Below are 23,019 nucleotides of genomic sequence, written 5' to 3'. Positions count from 1 at the left end.
ACTGATCTGCTTTCACTCTAGACTTATTTTTGAATTTCATGCAAATTCATTTTATGGACAGATGTACTCCATGGGTATTTGAAAGAGGATTTACCAACAGTATCAGGTGCAGGAAGGATTAAAGGGAGGTCACTGTATTTGGGAATAAGGTAGAGAAATTTCATTTTTGCAGGATTGCTGTGTATGTTGCATCAACTAGGAGATGAGGAAATGAAGAAAAGGCATATAAACTCTTTATTTTCTTCCCAGCCAAATTTTCTGTGAAGTGTGCTATAGTGGGATATTGAGTTAGTGACAGGTAGGTTTCTGAGATGGAAAACAAGTCAGACTTTTAAACAATATTTTTATCTTTTATTGAGCAAGTGACAGACTTTGAAATTAGTTTAAAACATTTTCTAAAATGTGTGAGTCATTGTCAGTTTATTCAGTTACTATGTGATTGTATAATTTAATGTATTGCTATTTCTGTTTAAGTTTGTCAGGATAATTTTTATTTTGTTTTTAGGAGTTATGGTACAGCACCTGTAAATCTTAACATCAAGACAGGAGGAAGAGTTTATGGAACTACAGGTAAAATTTTTATTTGCAGCTGCATCAATAGAAAAATAAGTCATATATCTGAGTAGGTGATAGGTTGTACTAGGTCAATTAAAAATGCCAGTTTTGACCATATAGCTCAGGGCTAGATAATAAATATTTTAGGTTGTATGGGCCACATAGGATTCCTGCCATCGTGTTTTGCTTGTTTATTTAACTTGTTTGTGATACAACTGTTTAAAAAGGAAAAAGCATTTCTTATCTCACAGACTGTACAAAAACTGATATAAAACATGGAAGTTAGCAACTTCCTAGTGGTACAGGAATCCCTTATTGTAAATAACAAGTCCCTAATCTCTTTATCCATTTTATGTTATAGCTATACCATAAAGTTTAACTTCTATTTACCACTATGGTAAGCATTACTCCAGTGCTTTGTTTAGAACCTTAGCCATATTGAGTGCTAGCAACAGTAAAAAGGTGTCAGTGTATCTCTCAGCCTCTTAATTTTATAAAACAGGAACAAAAGTCAAAGGAGTAGACCTTGATGCACCTGGAAGCATTAATGGAGTTCCACTCTCTGAGGTAGATTTGGATTCTTTTGAAGATAAACCATGGCGTAAACCTGGTAAGATTATGGTGGATTATATCGGTTTCAAAAGATTTATAGTATAAACAGTCATTAGAAAGTATTTTTCAGTATCAATTTAGAATATTATTGTTTTAATGTCATTTTCGTAGTCTTAAGCTCAGGAGAGTAATAAAGAATTAATGTAATAATAAATTAATCATTAATAATGAATTTATTAAATTTTGCTGATAGCCTAGCATTATAGTAAAGTAGACTTGCGTATTTTATTATAATTCATTTCTAAAGGAAATAATTCTGATAAAAAGTTCTTGTAGTTCTGTTGCTTTATGGTAATTGGGAGAGCTGGTAAAATTAGAAAGGGTGATAAGACTAATAGAACTCTAAATTTTATTTTACAGCTTATTAAATTTTATATGCTGCAAAACAATAGAATTGAAACATTTGTGTACTAAAAGTGTGTTTTATCTTTAGGTGCTGATCTTTCTGATTATTTTAATTACGGGTTTAATGAAGACACCTGGAAAGCTTACTGTGAAAAACAAAAGAGAATACGAATGGGACTTGAAGTTATACCAGTTACCTCTACTACAAATAAAATTACGGTAATTAATAAAATGTTCCAAAATACCCCAGCATTTTCTACTGTTCCAATTTTACTTCTAAATAAATCACTTTTTCTTTAAAGGTGGTTAAAAGCTATACAATAGTTTAAAAATTCTGTTCTCGTTACCATGTTGGGTTTTTTCCCTTTTTTCCTTTCAGTTTCATATTAATGATTTTCTGATGTTCTTTGTTTAAGTCTCAGACTAGCCACAGCTAGTTTGTCTTTATATGGCCTATCACTTAAAGATTATGTGGTATCTTAATGGGGAATATGTTATTTAACTTAGGCCGAAGACTGTACTATGGAAGGTACACCAGGTACAGAGATCCAAGATGGCAGATTCAATCTTTTTAAGGTGAATTTTAGTAAATTATCCTTGGTTGCTCTCATTTTTTTGTTCTTGAGTCTGCCTCCATACCACTACTCAAGGACAGTAATAAAGTGGAATAGCTCCTATTTTCCAAACCTTCAGCTTCCTGGTGACTTACAAAGTTGCTGATGTTTTATCTCCACTTTTGCAAGCATGTGAATTTATAGCCTATTATACTAACAATTGCCAAGTAAAACTATTCTTGCTGTATGTTGTGATTTTATTTTGAGTTATAGTATATGTTTGTAGGAGATAATAGTTCACGCCAGTAGGTTAAGCTCATTGTGGATCATGCTATAATCTTTATCAGATTTAGGGATTTATTTTACCTAATTTTATTTTTAAAAATGGTAAGGAAGATGGCTTATTATCAGCTTGACACTGAACTTATTGGTGTAAAGATAGATCAAGAATCTTTCTTATTCTTTGAGAGTCTCTTAAGAGATAAAATAGGATAAAACCACTAACTTTTAAATTAATACTTAAAAGAGGAGTAGGGTTTAGTGAGGGACTTTCATGTTGATACTATTACCACTTGGGTATCAGGTCTTGACTTCTGGCTTTATTTCATATAATCACAGACCCAATCCAAAGAATAATATATTTTCATACTTTTGCAATACATAGCAACCTACTCTCCTCAAAACCTGTTTGTGTACTGCTTTCTTGACCTTAATTCTTAATTATTGATACTTGTATTGAATGACACTGGGATGAAGACTGGAAGTGGCTTTTAGATTGATTTGTATATTTAGGGAAATTTTGGGACAGGAACTTTTTTGTGCTTCTTTTGGGACTGCAGCTCTGTCCACTGAAATAGTGCCTTATGCATGTGCTGTATCCACAGATGCAGCTACTCTGCTGGGACACAGTTCTGTGTAGAGAATTTAACTTGTAATATACGTTCTGTTCTGGGTATTTGCTGCTTGTTCTGCTGTAACTATTTTGAAAGTGTGTGATGCCGTTTTTCATATTTTAAGTGGTCATCAGGTTCTTTTTGGTGATAATCTACTTATTTAGACATTGATCTATCTATATATAATAATAAAAGCGTAACATGCTAATTAGACCGGACAACCTTCCTGATGAAGCCGGGGCTATGAGGGAAGCCCGGGTCCCGGGTGCCAGAGGGAAGCTGGTGCCTGCAGCCAGGGGAAGGAAGGCCTACTCTTGTACGAATTTCATGCATCGGACCTCTAGTTGTTATATATGATTACAATGAAAAGATAAAAAAGTTGTTTCGATAACGAAATAGTTCATTTGTAGTGTTGCTTTGTATTTTCTTCTAACAGAAATGAGAATTTCCTTTGTAAACTGCCAGCTTCTATATACTTGGTCTTTTTGCAGTGAACTTCATAAACTAAAAAATAAAAACGAAACTCCTAGGGCAGTGATGGGCAACCTTTTGAGCTTGGTATGTCAAACTTCGCCAGAAAACTGAGCATAACTCGGGTAGCGTGTCACTTGGAGGAAAAAACATTATTTCGCAAATGTTTCATCCTCAGGAGCAGCAAATGTTTCATCCTTGGCCGCGTGTCATCAGAAATGGCTACGCGTGTCAGTGCTGACACACGTGTCATAGGTTCGCCATCACTGTCCTAGGGACTGGTCTCATATTGAAGGTAGCCATTGTGAATGAGTTTTTTAATATAAATACTGTCTATCGAAAAATTATTTTTGAAGTTTCTTTAGGTTATATGAGAGGAAGTCATTGTTTCATTCTGATTTATTAGGTTCTGAATGAATAAGGGCATGAATTTGATCCGTGTAGTCTAAGGATTTTCCTGCCTCAATAATGTGGTTAAATATCACCTATTAAAAATAAATAGGGTATGTATTTTAATATGTGTGGCTCACATTTTTTTCTTTCTTTTTTTTTTTAAATATATTTTTATTGATTTCAGAAAGGGAGAGGGAGAGAGATAGAAACATCAATGATGAGAGAGAATCATTTGATTGGCTGCCTCCTGCACGCTCCCCCACTGGGGATTGAGCCCGCAACCTGGGCATATGCTCTGACCGGGAATCGAACCGGTGACCTCTTGATTCCTGGGCCGACGCTCAACCACTAAGCTACACCCGGCTGGGCACATTTTTTTCTTTATGTATATTGAGGTTTGTAGGATATATTTTATTGATAATGCTCAAAATCTGCAACTAATGGTGTGTGGGAGTGTTTGGCATTTTAGGCTACAATTTGATTTACATTGAATTTCAGAAAAGTTTCTGTCACCTTAAATTTAAGAAATATCCTTGATCAAATTTCTGTGGGATTCTTCTCTTTTATCTATTCTGAAACTCTACAGAGTATAAAAATTTAAAGGTGTAATTGGTATTTCAAATATGCAGGGGCAGATTTCTTACATATTAAGTACTAAAATGTATATTTTAGACAAAATGCTATAGAAATTAGAGTTAGAAAGTACTTTGGGATTAGAAATTGCATTGGTTCATTCTATTTCTGGTGTGTGTCTTGTGTGTGGTGTATGTGTGTGTTTTAAGTTTAAAGTCGGCTTTAATGGTAGAGAAATATATGCAGTTTTAATCAGAGCCTTGAGAGTGTGGAGAAGAGAAGAAAACATATTGGAGACTGAGGAAATGGCTTGGACAAAGAAACATGTCTTAATTGAGTAGAATTAAATGAGAGAATTATTTAAATATTAGTCTTACTGGATCAGAGAATTCCTTTTTGGAAAGGAGAAGAGAGATGGCTTTGTGGAATGTGGTTGAATTCTAGAAAGCCTAGAAACAAAGAGTATGAGTTAGAGGAGTTACAGCCTATTGTGAACAGGAGAGTGATTTATTAAGTTAACACTATTCTGACCTCATTTTGTGTTGTGGTTGGATAAAGAAAGTGCAAGCTCTTACCCATTTATCCACCATTTGAACTGGAATTATTAGGGTTGGTGAGAAAGAGAAGAAAAATACCTTCCCCAACTTTCTTGTTATATGAGCACTTCCAGTGTGCCTAGCATTTTGTTAGATGTTACAGAAAGACAATTTCTGTGTTCAAGGAGCTCATGATGAGTGCCATGCACATAAGGGGGGCTCATGATCTGAGTGAAGTGTCTGTATGAAGAAGCCACGATATATTGTGACAAATGTTATGTTGATGGCTTTGACAAAGTACAGTAGGGAGTTCAGAGGAGAGAGTGAGTTATCCTTCATTGTGGAGTCAAGCAAGATAAGAGAGGTCATAATTGAAAGATGAGAGAGTTTTTATTAGGAGAGAAGGGAATATAGAACATTGTTCTCAGAGAGCAGCATGAACAAAACCAGATAGCGTGTGAAAGGAGAATGGAGGTAGATGAGAGAAACTATAGAATAGCCTGGAAATGGTAGAATTAGGGCCATGATGAGAAAGACCTTAATCTGAAACTGGCCTACCAGACATTTGTGTAAGCGATAGGAAGCCATTTGAAAATTCTTGAGTAGAATAGCATGTGCAAATCTGGTTTATAGAAAACAAAAAACAAAAAAACTGGCACCAGAGTAAGTTGTATACTGTAAGGGGAAGAGAAGGGAGTCAGAAACCAGTTAGGAAGCTGTAATAGAACTGTGGGAACGAAATGAACTAGGACCCGAACTTATTCTGCTGAATAGACAAAGGAACAGATTGAGGAATTGTAAGTTCTTTTCATATCTACATCTACTGCAAAGATTTTTTTTTTTATCCTTGGAGATAAGCAACCTGTTTTCCTCTTTAACTTTTTTTTTTTTTTTTTTTACTTTTCATTAAGTAAATTTTCAAACATACTAACAAGATGAGAGAAATAGTACAAATAACCTCTCCATGTGTTTACTATAGTGCTTCATGATGATAAACATTTGACATTCATTAAAGTCTCTTATATACTTCACAAATAGGTTTTATTGTTGTTTTGGTTTTGTTAGTAAAATGAAAGAAGATGAAGTTTAATAAGTATAAAAATAGTCACTCAATTGGCTACAAAAACAATTGTGTAATTACATAATTTGGAGCAAGGGGCAAGAGAAGAGTGACTGGTGGGTATGGGTAACATGTATGTGAACACATCCTTCTCTTAAAATATTTTATGTCCATGAGTGCACATACATAATTTTTCTCTATGAAAGTATTTAAGGGCTTTGTCACCAGTATTCTCAAATTGCATAACTATGTGTCTTGGCCTCTTATCATCCATTGTTCCAGGCGTTCATTTGTACCCTCTTAATCTGGAAGCACATACCCTTCACTTCTGGAATATTTTCTTCTATTATTTTATAAGTTTCTTTCTACTTGCTTCTGCCTTCTGGACCCCCTATTCAAATATTAGACCTGTTATGTGGGCCTTTTTATTTTTTTATCTTTTCTCTCTTATATCTGTCTTCCATATTTTGGGAGATACTTTCAGCCTTACAACCCTATTATGGGGGTTATATGTACTAATATGTACTTTTTCATTTCTGCTGTTATACTGTTAACTAGAGGCCCGAAGCACGAAATTCGTGCAAGGGCCTTGGCTCCCGCCCGCCATGGCTTTGTCCGAAGGATGTCCGGTCTAATTAGCATATTGCACTTTTATTATTATAGGCAAGAAGATTGTTTTCAATATTTAACTGTAGCATCCTGTTTTTGTTCATGCATGCAGTGATGCAATATTTATCCCCCCTTTGCCTCTCATAATATATTAATACTAGTAGCCCGTTGCACGAAGTTTCGTGCAAAAGACCTTCCTTCACCTGGCTGCTGGCGCCAGCACCAGTTTTCCTCTGGCCACCCGCTGATCGGAGCGCCGTTTCCTCTGGCCGCCAGCTCGATCAGGGTTCCTCCAGCGCCATTTCCTCTGGCTACCCGCCGATCAGAGCGCCTCCCGCCAGCACGATCGGCCACCCAGAGGAGGAACTCTAGGAGGAACTCGGGGTGGCCGATCGTGCTGGCGGGAGGCGCTCCGATCTGCGGGTGGCCAGAGGAAAACTGCTGCTGGCGGAAAACTGGTGCTGGCAGCCACGCAATCAGCCACCCGGAGTTCTGCCACCAGCGCCTTCCGCTGGACCCATGGGTCCTCCCGCAGCTCCGGCCCTTGGGGACGGCAGGAGGAACGGGGGGCGGGGACTCGTGAGTCCCGCCCCCAGCCTCCCAACGGCCCAATCGTGTGCGTAGCGGAGTGATGGTAATTTGCATATTATCATTTTATTAGGTATGAATGATTAATGATAGGTTTATTTTCCCTCATAGTCTGTTTTCTTAAAGTGGATTTTTTTTTATTCCTCACCCGAGGATATGACTTTTTAATTTTAGAAAGAGAGGAAGGGGGAGAGAAACACTGATCTTAGAAACATTGATTGGTTACCTCCCCTATGCATCGTGATCGGGGATGGAACCTGAAATCTAATTGTGTCCTGTCTGGGAATGAAACCCGCAACCTGGACATGAAACTCGCAACCTGGACGACACTCAACTAACTGAACCACCTGCACAGGGCTTCAAGTTGATGTTTTAAGTTTATTTTTGGTTTTTGACTTGAACTTATCTCAAATGTTTCTTGAGCCTTGGCCATTCAGCCATGAGAGAGTTGACCACCAAAAAGGTGGTTGGAAGCTCTGTGCATATGAATATAACTTGCTGAATGTAGGCCTTACTGTAGGGTAGGGGTGGGGAATGTCCAGCGCTTAGGGCATATAAAAGGCCAGAGAAATCATTTGGTTTAGTCCTGCCAAGACATTAGGGGTGAGTTAATGAAATGTTTAACCAAATATAGCAGTCTAATTTTTAAGTTGATAATTTTGTATGGCCCGAGAATGATGTTATAAATATCCAAAAGGCCCTTGGCAGAAAAAAGGTTCTCCACCTCTGCAGTAGGGCTAAGCTTTTCTCACAGCCCCTGATGTCAGTATCTTTAGGTTGTTTTACTTTTTCTGTTTTGTGGTAATCTCATTTTTTTCAGAGAAGAATTTCCAGTGTTCTACCTAGAGGATTTACACTTGGGTGATTGGAATGTTGTCAATTACTGAGCCTTTTGGGATCCTGCCATGAAAATTAATTGTCTTTGCTTTGTCATTGCTTATTTAGGATTCAGTTTTCTTTCAGTCTGCTAAATCAGTTACTATTTTTTCATCTGCTTTCAAAGTCCTAAATTTTGTTGCTCTCCCAATCTTTTTGTTCTTGTGGGTTGAAACAAAATTACGATAATTAAGTTATGTCGTTCCTTCCCTTCCCCTTACCTCCCTTCTTTCCTTCCTTCCTTTCTTTTTTGACATTATTATAGATGTCTCTCATTTTTCCCCCCTTTACCCACCCTCACTCAGCCTCTGCTCCTCTTCCCTCCTTCTGGCTATTGCCATACTGTTGTCTGTGTGCATGTGCTATGCATATATGTTCTTTGGCTAATATCTTCACCTTCATTTATCCAGTCCCTTCCATTCCCCTGCCTTCTATTCCCCTCCCCTCTGATTGCTCTCAGTCTGTTTCATGTATCCATGCCTCTGACTCTAGCTTGTTTATCAGTTTATTTTGTTTATTAGATTTCACAAATACCACAGATGGTATTTGTCGTTCTCTGTCTGGCTTATTTCGCTTAGTATAATAATCTCCAGGTCCATCTGTGCCGTTGAAAAAGGTAAGACTTCCTTCTTTTTTGCAGCCACATAGTATTCCATTGTGTAAACTTACCACAACTTTTTTTATCCATTCCTCTGTCGATGGGCATTTGGTCACTTTCCAGATCTTGACTATTGTAAATAACGCTGCTATGAACATAGAGATGCATATATTTTTCTGACTGGTATTTCAGTATTCTTAGGATATATTCCCAGAAGTGGTATCATTGGGTCAAAAAGCAGTTTCATTTTTAATTTTTTAAGGAAACTCTACTGTTTTCTACAGTGGCTGCACTAGTCTGCATTCCCACCAACAGTGTATGAGGGTTCCCTTTTCTCTACGTTCTTGCCAGCACTTGTTTGTTGATTTATGATGGTAGCCATTCTGGCATGTATGAGGTGATAGGTTATTGTGGTTTTAATTTGCATTTCTCTGATAATTAGTGACATTGAACATTTTTTTCACATACTTATTTCCATCTGTATGGAGAAGTATCTATTCAGGTCCTTTGCCCATTTTTAATTGGATTGCTTATCTTCCTGGTGTGGAGTTTAAGTTGTTTGTATATTTTAGAAATTAACCCCTAATCAGATGTTGCATTGCCTTTTTTTCTTTATACCATTGCTCCTCTATCTTTTTCTTAAAGCAGACCCTTTTACATTTCTTGCAATGCTGGTTTGGTGATCATGAACTCATTTATTAGTCTTTTTTATGTCTGAGAAGCTCTTTATTTCAAATTTTAAATGATAGCTTTTTGGATAGAGTAGTCTTGGATGCAGGTCCTTGTTTTTCATTACTTTGAATACTTCATGCTAATCTCATCTGGCCTGAAGTGTTTCTTGAGAAATCAACTGCCAGCCTTATGGAAACTCACTTGTAGATAATTAACTATCCCTCTTGCTGCCTTTAAGATTCTCTCTTTGTCTTTAACATTTGCTATTTTAATTATGATATGTCTTGGTGTGGGTCTCTTTGGATTCATCTTGATTGGGATTCTGTGTGTTTCCTGAACTTGTGTGACTTTTCGCCTCACCAAGGTAGGGAAGTTTTCTGTCATTTGTTCAAACATATTCTCTGTCCCTTGCTCACTTTCTTCTCTTTCTGGCACCCTTATGATGCTAATGTTTTTACATTTCATGTTGTCCTAACGTGCCCTTAAACTATCCTCATTCTGATTAATTATTTTTCTTTTTTCTGCTGTTTGAATGTTTGTTTTTTACCTTGCCTTCTAAATTGCTGATTCAGTCCTCTGCTTCATCCAACCTACTTTATTCCTTTCAGTATAGTCTTTTTTCTTTTTTGGCCACTTTGGTGTCATTTTAGGAAAATACCTATTTAGTTCTTTGGCCCAGTTTTTAATCATATCTTTTAAAATTCTCACCTGAGGACATGCTTAGAGAAAGGAAGAGGGGTAGAGAGAAAGAGAGGACATCAGTTACCTTCCATACATATCCTGACCAGGGATCCAACCTGCCAACCAGGTATGAGCCATGACTGGGAATCTTTTTGTGCAGAGGATGATGCTCAACCATTCCATCTGGGCCCTTGCAGTGTATTCTTGATGTCATTCTTCATTTCTGACTGGTTATTTTTTATGGTTTGTATGTCCTTTTTCATGTGTTGTAGTTTTCACTAAGTTTTTTGAGCATACTTATAACCATTACTTTAAGCTCTGTATCTGATAAATTTCTTGCCTCCATTCCATTTACCTCTTTTTTTTTTTTTTTTTTTTTTTTGAGATTCCTCCTGTTCTTTCAATTGGGACCTGTTGCTTTGTCTCCCCATATGACTGTCTCTTTTTTGTTTGTTTCTATGTATTAGATTGAACCACTATGACTCCCCATCTTCATGGTGTGGCCTTAATTAGGTGTCCTTTGGGACCTAGTGGTGCAGTCTCCTTGATCTCCTGAGCTGTGTGCTCTAGGAATGTCCCTTGTATGGGTTATGTGGGCTCTCCTTTTGTAATTGGGCCTTGATTGCTGTTGGCCTGTTCATTGTTGGGATCTACCCTCAGGCTGCCTATGAGGCTGAACCCCAGCCACAGCGTGCACCATGCTGTACAGGTGTAGTCTCTTGGTGGTTTCTTCTGCCAGTCTTTCATTATAAGTCTCCTCTTCAGATAGCCTTTAGTTGGTAATTCAAGATGATTGTTTCCCTATTTAGTTTTTATTTCCAGCTTGGTTCTGAGTGGAGGTCTGAGCGAGATCCACCTACTCTGTTGCCATCTTGAAACCTTCTATGTGGTTTTCTACTTTTCTTTTTTTCACCTTAACATTATATGACTAATATTTCCCTAGGTTATTAAAGTTTTTAAATAAATAACACTTTAGTTTCATAATCCATTATTTTGGGATTTTAGATACTATCTATAATAATAAAAGTTTAATATGCTAATTAGACTGGACTGCTGAATGACCTTCTGGACGTCCTTCTGGAAGAAGCTGCAGTGGCAGGGGCCAAGGCAGAGGCAGTTAGAGGTGATCAGGCAGGCAGGCAGGCCAGCAGTCCCAGATTGCGAGAGGGATCCCGGATTGCAAGAAGGTTCAGGCCAGGCTGAGGGACCCCCATTCCCATGCAAAAATTTCATGTATCGGGCCTCTAGTTTTGTTTATAATGTAAAACTTTTATAAATAATACTATGTAGGGCAGGTGAAGGAAATTTCACAAAGTAATTTAAATTTTGGTCCAGTGGTAGCATAATTTAGGTCAGTGATGGCGAACCTATGACACGCGTGTCAGCACTGAAAGGTCCCAGGTTCAATTCTGAGGCGGCCGCATGCCTAGGATGAAACATTTGCTGCTCCTGAGGATGAAACATTTGCGAAATAATGTTTTTTCCTCAAAGTGACATACTACCCGAGTTATGCTCAGTTTTTTGGCGAAGTTTGACACACCAAGCTCAAAAGGTTGCCCATCACTGATTTAGGTAAATATTTAGCTTCTCAAGGTTACAGACTTCAGTCAACTTTTGTTTGTATATGTAAGCTCTGACATGAATTTGTTTTTAGAAAATCAGTCATGGTATCTTACAATCATATGGTAAAATATTAGATCATGTGAAAAAATAGTAGGTTCTGATTAAACAGATTTTGAGTGTGCATAATCCTGAGTGAAATCCTAAAGACAAACAAATAAAGGCCATTGTTTGTAAATAAAGGCCATTGTGACTAGGCATAGTAAAGATAAGTTGGGGAGGAATAGAGGAAAACAAGATGGGAGAGGTTTCCAAGGCCCATGCCATGTAAATCTTTCAAGGCCATTATAAGAAGTTTAGCTTTTACTCTTTTAGCATTGGGGAACTATTAGAGAATTTTGAGCAGGGAGAGACATGAATTCATTTATACTTTAACTAGTAGCCCGTTTGCACGAAGATTCGTGCAATAGACCTTCATTCACCTGGCTACCTGCACCAGTTTTCTGCCGGCACCGGGGACCCAGGCCTTGGCTGTGGCCACCGCCTTCTACCTTCTTTCAGGGTCCCGGCTTGTCCCTGGGCGGTGGCCTTGGGCTTGGCTGCACCCAGCGTCCCTGCTACCCGATCGCAGGAGCGAGCCGACCCCCCAGGTCGGCTCGCTCCTGCGATTGGAGCAGGCACCCCGCTGGCGCCCAAGGCCCGGAAAGCCTCCGGCGGCTTTCCCGGCCTTGGGCTCCGCCACACCCCAGCTTCCCTGCAACGGTTTCCTGGTGGGCGTGGTTGGTGGGCGTGGCTTGGTTGGTGGGCGTGGCTTGGCGTAGCGAAGGTGCGGTCAATTTGCATATTTGTCTATTATAAGGTAAGATAAGATTGCTTTGACTGTGTATAGAGGATGGAATTAAGACAGATGAGACCAAAGTAGAAATATAAGTTAATTTAGTAGAATGGTTGAGATGTGTCAGTGGGTTTTACCTGGCTTTTAGGAGTGGACATAGTCATAAATGCTTGAGTTTGGTATTTATACTAATAAAAACCTAGGTGGCCCTTGTGCCCTCACATCATCACAAGATGGCCGGCAGGGGAGGGCAGTTGTGGGCGATCAGGCCAGCAGGGGAGGGCAGTTGGGGAGGACCAGGCCAGCAGGGAAGGGCAGTTGGGGGCAACCAGGCTGGCAGGGGAGGGCAGTTGGGGACGACCAGGCTGGCAGGGGAGTGCAGTTGGGGGTGATTGGGCTGGCAGGGGAGCAGTTAGGCGTCAATCAGGCCGTCAGGGAGTGGTAGGGGCGATCAGGCTGGCAGGCAGAAGCGGTTAGGGGCAAACAGGCAGGCACACGAATGGTTAGGAGCCAGAAGTCCCGGATTGTGAGAGGGTGCAGCCTGGGCTGAGGGGACCCCCCCCACACACACACCCCAGTGCACGAATTTCGTGCACCAGGCCTCTAGTATATTATAAAGGTAAAATTAACATTGGATGTTCATATGTATTGGATAATGGCTAGGTTTGTTTTTTTTTTGTTTTGTTTTGTTTGTTTTGTTTTTTGTCTTGAGCAGCTCAGAAAATGATGGTGCCATTTACTTGAGTGATAAAGACTTAGAGAGGATCAGATTGGAGGATAGTGGGAAATCAGTAGTTTTGTTTTGACCTTGTTACGTTTTGAGATACTCATCAGGCATGTAAGAAGTTGGATATAAATTACTGGAGCTCAGGGGAACAGTTGAGACCATAGTGTCTGACATTCTGTGGAAGAGAAATGCATTTCTTTTTTTTGTGTTCTCATAGCATCTTTTATCTCACAGATTCTTTTTTCATAGCATTTATTGTATTGCTCTCATTGTTTTTATGTCTGTCTTTTCCCACAGTCTGGAGTTTTGTTATATTTCTCTGTGCTGTCTCAGCTTCTGGTACAAATAGATATTTAGTAAATGTGTGATGAATGAGTTATGTTTAGTTCCCATCACTACATTCTGTCAATTTTACCTGTCAAATATTTATCAAATCTTTTTTTTTTTTCTGATCCTCATCATTCCTCATTAGGTTCAGTGCCTTTTAAATGGATGTTTTTCTTTTAAGCAGTGGAACTCTTTTTTTTTAAATAAAATGCCAATGTAAAACCCTAATTATATGGGGGCACCAATTAGGGATTGCGTTCAGAAGTATTAAAAAGAGATCTGACTATAATGGCTCAAATATATAAGTAAAGGTTTCTTTTTCTCATGATTATTTGAGAGGTAGATGGTTTCTGGAATTGAATCAGTGGTTTGACTGACTCGGGCAAGGTTTCTGAGATTCTCTTGGCCTTTGCCTCATGGGAAAAGGAGAGTGATGCTGAATTTAGTCTGAACAGGGGCAGTAGAATACAAATAGGCACAAAGTATGGTGTGATGTTATTCAAGTGTAGGGCAACTTGAACTTATTTTGTTTAAATAAAATAATTACAGTTTTAAGATAGGAAGGTGAGTATAAAAGCAAGAGTTCATAAAGGAGATTCATTTCACCATTGTAAAGGAGAATAACTGGTTCATACTTAAAGGATCTGATAGGAACAGAAAAGGTGGGACAAATCTGGGAGAAGTTGTGGAATAAGTGTATTGAGAAGATATAATAAGGAGACAGCTGACTGACTTCCAGCTTGCCAGTGTATAGAACTGGCAGGATATTGATAATGGTGGGAAAATGTGAGGAGTGGTATAGAACTGCAGGAGTAGATCATTAATATTTGTATTATAACAAATCACAGTGTGAATAGAAAATGATCAGAATGGCTAAAATGGCCACTGGTGATTTTCTTAGCTAAAGGGTAGTGAATATAGAAGGGAAATATTGTTCAAAGCTCTTCTTGAACTCTGAAACATGGAGTGGTGAAGTGGTAATCTAAAGGAATTAAGGAAAGTCCTAAAGAGCTATAGCTTAGTGGACTTTTAAGTGGCATTAATGTGAAATTTTTAATCGTTGGGAACACTTTGATCCCATAATCTATCTTTGGTGTCTTTCACCTAATACTATTCTAAAATAGGTAAATTTTTATTAAATATCCAGCAATAAAACATTATTTAATTTCAAATCATATGTCACACATTTATTTGAACACCTTCAGTGTATTATTTTTAAGTATTTAATTAAATTAAACAACCTAATAACTTTTTTTTTTTTTTTTTTTAAGGTACAGCAGGGAAGAACTGGAAATTCCGAGAAGGAAGCAGCACTTCCATCTACAAAAGCTGAGTTTACTTCTCCTCCTTCTTTGTTCAAGAGTGGACTCCCACCAAGCAGGTTAGTGAGATAATTATAACTCAGTTTATTGAAGGCATTGGTTATCTTTTCCTTGTGTTAGTGCTATTTGAAAAATGAAAGCTCTGAATGTGCTACCAAAGAACTGAAAGCATTCTACTTTGTTTTAGTACAAAATGAATTCTTTTTGAAAAACTTACCTGGGTGTTGGTCCATCTAAAAAAATATAAGTAAGTGAGAAATGAAGTATAGTACTATAGTTATATGTGTGTATACAGACAATTTTACATTCAGGAGAGGTGGTGCTTAGTATCTGTACTAATAAAAGGGTAATATGCTAATTAGACCAGTCATCCATCTGGATGTCCTTCCGGACAAAGCCACGGTGGTGGGGGCCCAGGTAGAGGCGGTTAGGGGCAATCAGGCTAGCAGGGGAGAGCAGTTAGGGGCGACTGGGCCGGCAGGGGAGATCAGTAAGGGCGACCAGGTTGGCAGGGGAGAGCAGTAGGGGTGACCAGGCCGGCAGGGGAGAGCAGTTAGGGGGATGAGGCTGGCAGGCAGAGAGGTTAGGGGTGAGGCAGGCAGAGGCTGTTAAGGGCGATCAGGCAAGCAGGCAGGTGAGTGGTTACAACCAGTGGTCCCAGATTGGAGGGGGATGTCTGACTGCTCCCAAGGTGTCCCGGATTGGAGAGGGTGCAGGCCGGACTGAGGGACACTCCCCCTCCCCCACCGCCGTGCACAAATTTCATGCACCAGGCTTCTAATTCTTATATAAAGAATTATTGGACTACCTTAAATCCAGATCTAGTCTCCTAAAGGCGTTTTACTGATTTTAGTAACAGATTGTAGAAATTTCAGTCTGGGAAATCTTTCATATTAAAAACATCTTTCTTTGGTTTGTTGTGATAATTTCTAACTTTTGTGTTCCTCAAGATATCAATTGTAAGAGGTAAATGTGCTAGAAGATGTCCTTTTAATTTAAACATGACAAATAGCTAGCCTATTAGCAGGAAAATAGTAAAGGAAGTTCGATGTTAGCAGTTTAATGTGTTAGATTGACTTAAATCAGTTATTTCTCTGAGCCTGAAAATTAGTTAATAACCCAACTATTACTAGTTTTTAGCCAGATCATTTACCTTTTGTGCTACTTGCTTGTATTTATTTTATACAGTTGTCTGTTTTGTTATTCTGCAATTATGAATTGCTGTAAGAGATTATATTTTATAATATACAAATGCAGGAAGAGAATTTATGTAGTTTAGCCCTGAAATAGAGTTTCTTGAAACTTTTAGCTAAAATTAAATGTTACAAAGCCATTGGAATTTGACTATCTCTTCTCATCTTAACAATTACTAGTCATAGTCATTTCCAAATATAATTATTTAAACTAAATGCAGTTTCATAAAATGTTTGGCTAAGAACTTATGATAGCTGAGATATATTGATTCTTTTAATATGTGGTATTCTTTTGTTGTTGTTTTTCATATTTTAAAAGAAGTCAACTTTCATTCATTGAATTTATGGTGTTCTACTGTGTAGTGATATTAAGAGCTTGGACTCTAGAGCCCAAACTTTAAATTCTGACTCTGTTTACTTACTAGCTGTGTGTCCTTGGGCAGATCTCCTAATCTTGTTCTTTCATTTTCTGATCCATAAAATACAGTAGTAATACTTCCCTTATCGGGTAGTTATGTATATTAAATAGATTAATTTATGTAAAGTATTTTAAAACAGTGGTACATATATACATAGTAAATAAATACTCTGGATATAAATCCGCTACTATTATAATTAAACTATTTAAAAATCAATAACAGTTTTTATGTATTTTGCCTACCTCTCCTCCCTCCCTTTTTTTAAAACTTGGGCCAGATTATGTAGAGCATTAAAAGGGCTTTGGCTTTCCTATAAGTGAAATGAATGGGGATTTACCAGCAGATTTTGAGCAGAGGAATGAAATAATCTCCTTTAGGTTTTTAAAGTCTCAACTACTATATTAAGATCAGACTACAGATATATTAAGGGCAGAATCTGGAAGGCCGGTTAGAAGATTGTAATGATTATCTACGCAAGAGATAATGGTAACTTGGACCAATGTAATAATAGTGCAGATGATGAGAAATAGCCAAATATTGGATACATTTCAAGAGGTATAAAAGATTGTGTACATCTTTTATACCGAGATGGAAATGACTACAGGAGGGGTAACTTTGCATGGAGAAGACTGAAAGTTCAGTTTAGGACATAGTAAAATTGAGATGCCTATTAGATATGCAAGTGGAGAATTTATGTAGCAAGTACATAATGTGGATCTGGAGTAGATATGAAAGGTATGATGGGCTGAAGATACAAATTTGGGAGTGACCAGTGTTTAAATAATATGCGATGAAACTGAATCAGATTATAGAAGAGGTAAATATTGATAGAGAAGTGGTGCTTTGAGGCACTCTGAGGTCAGAAAAATAAGGATGAGCCAGAAAGAGGAAGACGAGTAGGGAAGAATGATTAGTGAAGTTGGAAGCAAACCCCGTGTATATCTTGAAAAGGGTCCATTTCAAAGTAGGAGGAGTGATTAACCATTAAATAATACGTACTAAGAAGAAGAATACTGAGAATGACTTTTGGATTTTAAAGTGCAAGGGTCATTAGTGATCCTTCCCAGAATCATTTTCAGTGGATATAAAGGTGAAGATTTGGGGGGAAAAAAAGTTTTTTTTTTTTTTTTGTTTTCTTTTGTATTTTATTCAAGAGAGAATGGGAAGAGAGGAATTAGAATGAGAAAATAGGGATAATTTTTTTTTTTTGAGAGGGGGGCAGTATCTGGAAGGAAATGTGGGGTCAGCAGAAAGCTTTTTTTCAAATGAAAGAAATTACAACATATTTGTACACTTAGAGGAATGAGTTACTAGAGAATGGACAGTTGTTAGAGCAGTGACCTTAAGGTCCGAGAGGATGGGATGTAGTATGCAAGTGGAGAGCTTAGCCTTAAGAAGGAGCATGGACAATTCACTCATAATAACAGAAGCGTAAGTAGGATATGGTGAAGGCACTGGGTAGATAATGGTGATGGGAACAACTGAAAATTCTCTTGTTATTGCTTCAGTGTTTTCTCAGCAGCAGAAATACAGACTTATCTGGTAAAAATGAGGATTTGTAGAAGGCGTGTTCAGTGTTTGAGAAGAGAAGAGGAAGTCTGAAGTAGTCATTTGGAGGTGAATAAACTAGGGGAAAGGAGTAGGATTTCTAGGCGGTATCTGTAAGGAAATGTGGAGTCAAGAGAGTACTTGATTTTCAAGATGGGAGAAATTACAGCATTATATATGCTGATAGGAATGAGTTAGTAAAGTGAAAAATTGATGACATGGAGGAAGAGATAACATTTCCAGCTTCTTGAGGTTAATGGCCGTGGGTTTATAATAAGTCGTCTTGCTCTGGTGTGTTTCTCTTGCCCTTGTTAGGTATTCATGTGTTTATGAAGAGTAGCTACTGTTGGATTTTACAGAGGTTGAGATTATATCAGGGGATAGGCAGGGACAAGCAAGGTGAGAGTGTACTTGAGGGAAGGAGTGTCATGATGGACCATGGATTTAAGGAGAGATGGGAGACAGTGGTGGGTAAGGGACAGTGTAAAGGAAATGAAGAAAGGATAGAAAAATTACCAGTTTTACTAAAAAAATGGATAATTACCAACACAATCTATAGAAACATACCTAGCATGTTACTTTTGTATGTAAAGAATAGTACCCATTTTTAATTAGGAAAGTTTGTTTTCTGGATTCTTCTTCTGTTTTCTGGTCAAAAGGATTTTAGTATCCATTATCTTAACTCATTATTTCTCTTATATTTATTAATTGGCATTCTATTTTAAAAATGAGCTTTCTCATCTCCCACACTTACATTTTTCAGTCATACGTATTAATTTTTATTTTATGCATGAGAGAGAGCATGTATGTGGCTTTTTTGTATGTGTGGTATATAAACTACATATATGATTCATATATATTGTAATTAATATTCATACTCAAATTGTTCCAGATTTGGTCCAGGGGAGCCTCTTCAAACTAGCTCCTGTTACCTGTTGATATGTCCCCTCCTTTTTTTGGAATTTTTTTATTTTTATATTTTGGCATGACCAGATGTTCCAGGCTTATCTTGTAACTTCCCTACCCCTTCCCTGGAAGTAGCCATTTCTTAAAGGCACTCTGATGCCTTTTAGTGGGAAATGGTCATTAGAAAACAACATCTTGCCACTGTTGATGCTCATTCCTACTGGGGTGTTCTTATTTCCAGATCTTTTCAGCACCCAGAGCTAGAAAAAAAAAACCAAGCAATTTCAATATGAAATTGCCATGTGTATATTCTATTTATAAATTTTAATTATACAGTCATCATGGTTTTTTCCCCAATATTTGACACTACAGGTTTCTACTTTTCTTTTTCTATTGCATTTCCCTTTTCCTGCAGTGAAAACCTAGTTTCCAACAACTTCAATATTTCTCATTTGCTTCATTTTATAATACACACAAAATACATTAGAACATCTACACCTACCATTACAAAACTTAAGAGTTCAAGATATCTTTGCAATTTTTTTTTTTAGATTGAGGGCATATAGTCAAAATACTGTGTTTGAAAGTTGCCTTCAGAGTGATTATGTTAATCATTTAAAAATATAACTTGATCTATTGCTTCTGTTTGTATTCAGTATTAGCATTTCTTTTCCTTCATGCTTATTGACATGCTTGCTTTTTACATACATACAACATTTAATGTAGTTTCAAAGCAAGGCTATTGAAAGTATACTAAGATTTGTCACTCTTTCTCCTATTTCTTTCACTTCTGTCAATAATCAGTTTCATTTTATTTTATTTCTGGTTTATTCTTTGTGTTGTTTTTATACATAAACAGATACATAAATATATATATATTTTAGAATCTTTGAAAGAATAAATGACTTTGAAATGAATTTTTATGAAATATTTAGTGTAGGTTTTTATGAAACATATCAGTGTTACTGTTAACTGGTTACTCTAACAATACTTATACCTTATTAAAGAATATAGGAGGGGAAGAATATGGGGAAAGAAATACCAAAATTTTGAATACGATTTTGTGAAACTGAATAAATTAATGTTATCTATAACTAGAGGCCCATTGCATGAAGAGATTCGTGCAATAGACTTTCCTTCCCTTGGCTTCTAGCACCGGTTTTCCTCCGGCACCCGGGACCCAGGCCTTTGCTCCAGCTGGAGTCTGCCTCCTTTGCTGCGGACTCTGGCCAGAGTCTGCCGCCTTCGTCTTCGCTACAGACTCTGGCCAGAGTCTGCCATCTCCATCTTCACTGCAGACTCAGGCCAGAGTCTGCCATCTCCGTCTTCACTGCAGACTCAGGCAGGAGTCTGCCGTCTTCCATCTTTGTCTTTGCTGCAGACTCCTGAGTCTGCAGTCTTTGTCTTTGCTGCGGCCGGAGTGCCACTCCTGTAGATCCCTTTGCCCCCTGCCCTCCCTCTCATAGCAGGCATCCTGCCCCACCCGGCCACTCTGCGCCTGGAGCAGCTGGGTGGCCGCCATCTTTGTCCTAATTTGCATATTCCCTCCTGATTGGCTGGTGGGCATAGTGGAGTGATGGTCAATTTGCATGTTTCTCTTTTATTAGTGTATATAATAAAAGCGTAATATGCTAATTAGACTGGGCAGCCGAACGACATTCCAGACGAAGCCGTGGTGGCGGGGGCTGAGGCAGAGGCAATCAGGGGCAATCAGGCAGGCAGGCAGGCAGTTGGGGTGATCAGGCAGGCAGGCAAGCAGTTAGGGGTGATCAGGCAGGCAGGCAGAGTGGTTTAGGGGCAATCAGGCAGGTAGGTGAGCAGTTAGGGGCCAGTGGTCCCAGATTGCTAGAGGGATGTCTGACTGGTGGTTTAGGCCTGATCTGCAGTGGGATCGGGCCTAAACTGGCAGTTGGACATCCCCCGAGGGGTCCCGGATTGTGAGAGGGTGCAGTCCAGGCTGACAGGTCCCCCCCCCCCCCCCCGTGCACGAATTTCGTGCACTGGGCCTCTAGTTAATTCTTAAAGGCTCAGAAATTTATTTCTCAGCTACATGTTACAACCTGAAGAAAGTATTGGTGCTTTTCTGCATTTTCACATGGTACCATCCATGTTAAATATTTTTAAAAATATTCTAGAATTAATAAAATGTTGATGACATGTCTATATTTAAACACCGTTAGCTGTCTTACCACAGCAAATATTTTATGTGACTTGAAGAGAATAATACTATCCTATCTAATAATAGAGTAACATGTAAATTACCATCACTTTGCTACGCCCATGATTGGGCGGCAGGAGGCTGGGGGGCGGGACTCAGGGGGGCCTATCCGGCCATTGAGAGGCACGGATCCGCTGCCACTGAGGGGGGCTACCCTGCTGTTGAGAGGCACAGGGGGCGGGACTTCCGCCCCCTGTGCCTCAACGGCCAGATCCACGGCCACCGAGGGGGCCTGCCGCAGACACCCAGCTGCGCCTCTCAACAGCAGGGTAGCCAGGTGTCCATGGCAGCGCCTCTCAACAGCAGGGTAGCCCCCCTCAGCAGCCGGGGACCATCAAAATCATGGGAGCTGGGTGCCTGTCTGCTCCAGCACCAGGCTCCACCGCAAAAAGCAAAAGCGTGTAGGGGACCCTACACGTGCATGATTCAATCATGCACTGGGCCTCTAGTAGGAACATAATTAAATATTTTAGAAAAATTGTGTTGGGAGCGGGGGGGAGGGGGGGGGACGGAACCAGGGAGGGGTCAGAGGCAACAATATATAAGAAAAAACATAGAAAATTTATCTCACCAGAAACAGCACCTCTTCTCAGTCCCAGACAAGTTCTGCCTCCAGAAAAGCCAATTCAAGCGTTGGGAAGTGGCAGGATCGATATGGGAGGGCCGAATCACCTGATCTAAGGTAAGGCTATTTATAAACATTGGATACTCTCTGATGTTTAGATCATCAGTGTGGTCTTATTGGTAAGATGATAAATTTCTATTAGACTCTGCCATATTTTTACTCCCTGAGTTTTGATTTTTTAGCATAGTATCGAGGGCTTAAATTGCTTTGTAAATAAGGCCTTAGCACCTTATGTAATGCTTCTCATTTCTCCAGCCTTTTAAAAAAAATTATCTTTATTGTTGAAAATATTATAAATATACCCCCTTTTCCCCTTCATTGACCCCCCCTCCTCCCCACATCTGCCCCCCCACACCCCCGCACTCCCCCTCGCCGCCCAGGCCTTCATCACACTATTGTCTATGTCCATGGGTTATGCATATATGCATATAACTCCTAGGGTTATCTTTCCCTCCCCCCTCCCCAAATGCAACCGTGCTAATGGGTGCTCAGTAAATGTTTTTCTCCCCCTTGCTGCAGGTTTAATTCTTTTTTTTCATAATGCACCCTGTTAAAAATCCCTCGGTGCTTTTCACTCTTGGTTGGAGAAAATTTACTTTCTGTGTTAGTATTTAGGAGCTATAAAATTGGACTCCACTGACTCTTTCCAACCTTTATATCCCAACTGCAGTGCATAAATCTGCTAATAGGAAGTGGTCTATCAGCTATCCTAGGAAATGCTATTTCCCTTATTGTTGCTATGCTTTTACTCATGATCCACCCATCATAAAATTTTGGTTTGTGTTCTAAATCTTACATTTACAGAGTCTACAGCCCTGGATGGTATTGTAAACTCTCTGAGCCTGTAAAATGGGAATAATAATGTCTATCCTAAGGGACATAGTGAGAAGCAAATATGTTAGGGTATGAAAGTGCAATGCCAACAGTAATAAGTCTGAGCAATTATACTTAACTTGACTTAGAAATATAGACTAAGATACCTTCCTCATTTGCCATTTGAAGTCTTAAACAATGATGGTATATTGGGGGATGGGGAAAGTATTATGTTCTTGTTATAGAATTTTAAGCTTTCTTCCTGGGCAGCTTGATATTATGTGCTTTTTTTTCCTTTTTAAATAAATCTTTATTGTTCAGATTATTACAGTTGTTCCTCTTTTTATGTGCTTTTAATTATCTTCATTTACAGACTTTAAAAAAATGTAAATTATGATTAGATATTTTTGATTATAACATCTAAAAGAAAAGCAGAGAGGAAAGAAACATCAAAATTTTATTTTCTTTCTTTGGAGGGACTTCATTATATATTCCTCATGAGTAATAGGA

General features: G+C 38.7%; 1 protein-coding gene across 9 annotated transcripts in view; it reads left to right on the top strand.

Moving 5' to 3' along the window:
* The window catches only part of FIP1L1 (factor interacting with PAPOLA and CPSF1), an 80,909-nt gene that overhangs the window by 11,173 nt on the left and 46,717 nt on the right, over nt 1-23,019 (top strand). For 5 of the 9 annotated variants that reach the window (XM_054728992.1, XM_054729009.1, XM_008140308.3 and 2 more), the window contains 6 exons: nt 506-570; nt 1,058-1,165; nt 1,601-1,731; nt 2,020-2,088; nt 14,737-14,846; nt 21,646-21,753. In XM_054728992.1, the coding sequence (XP_054584967.1) occupies nt 506-570; nt 1,058-1,165; nt 1,601-1,731; nt 2,020-2,088; nt 14,737-14,846; nt 21,646-21,753 (591 nt within the window). The remainder of the gene's footprint in view (nt 1-505; nt 571-1,057; nt 1,166-1,600; nt 1,732-2,019; nt 2,089-14,736; nt 14,847-21,645; nt 21,754-23,019) is intronic. The other 4 variants (XM_054729022.1, XM_028143804.2, XM_028143802.2 and 1 more) reach the window with 1 other exon arrangement.

Source organism: Eptesicus fuscus, chromosome 2, assembly GCF_027574615.1.
Source record: "Eptesicus fuscus isolate TK198812 chromosome 2, DD_ASM_mEF_20220401, whole genome shotgun sequence".
Classification (NCBI taxonomy): domain Eukaryota; kingdom Metazoa; phylum Chordata; class Mammalia; order Chiroptera; family Vespertilionidae; genus Eptesicus; species Eptesicus fuscus.
Note: the sequence above shows the minus strand (reverse complement) of the source record. Positions and strands in the feature narration are given on the sequence as shown.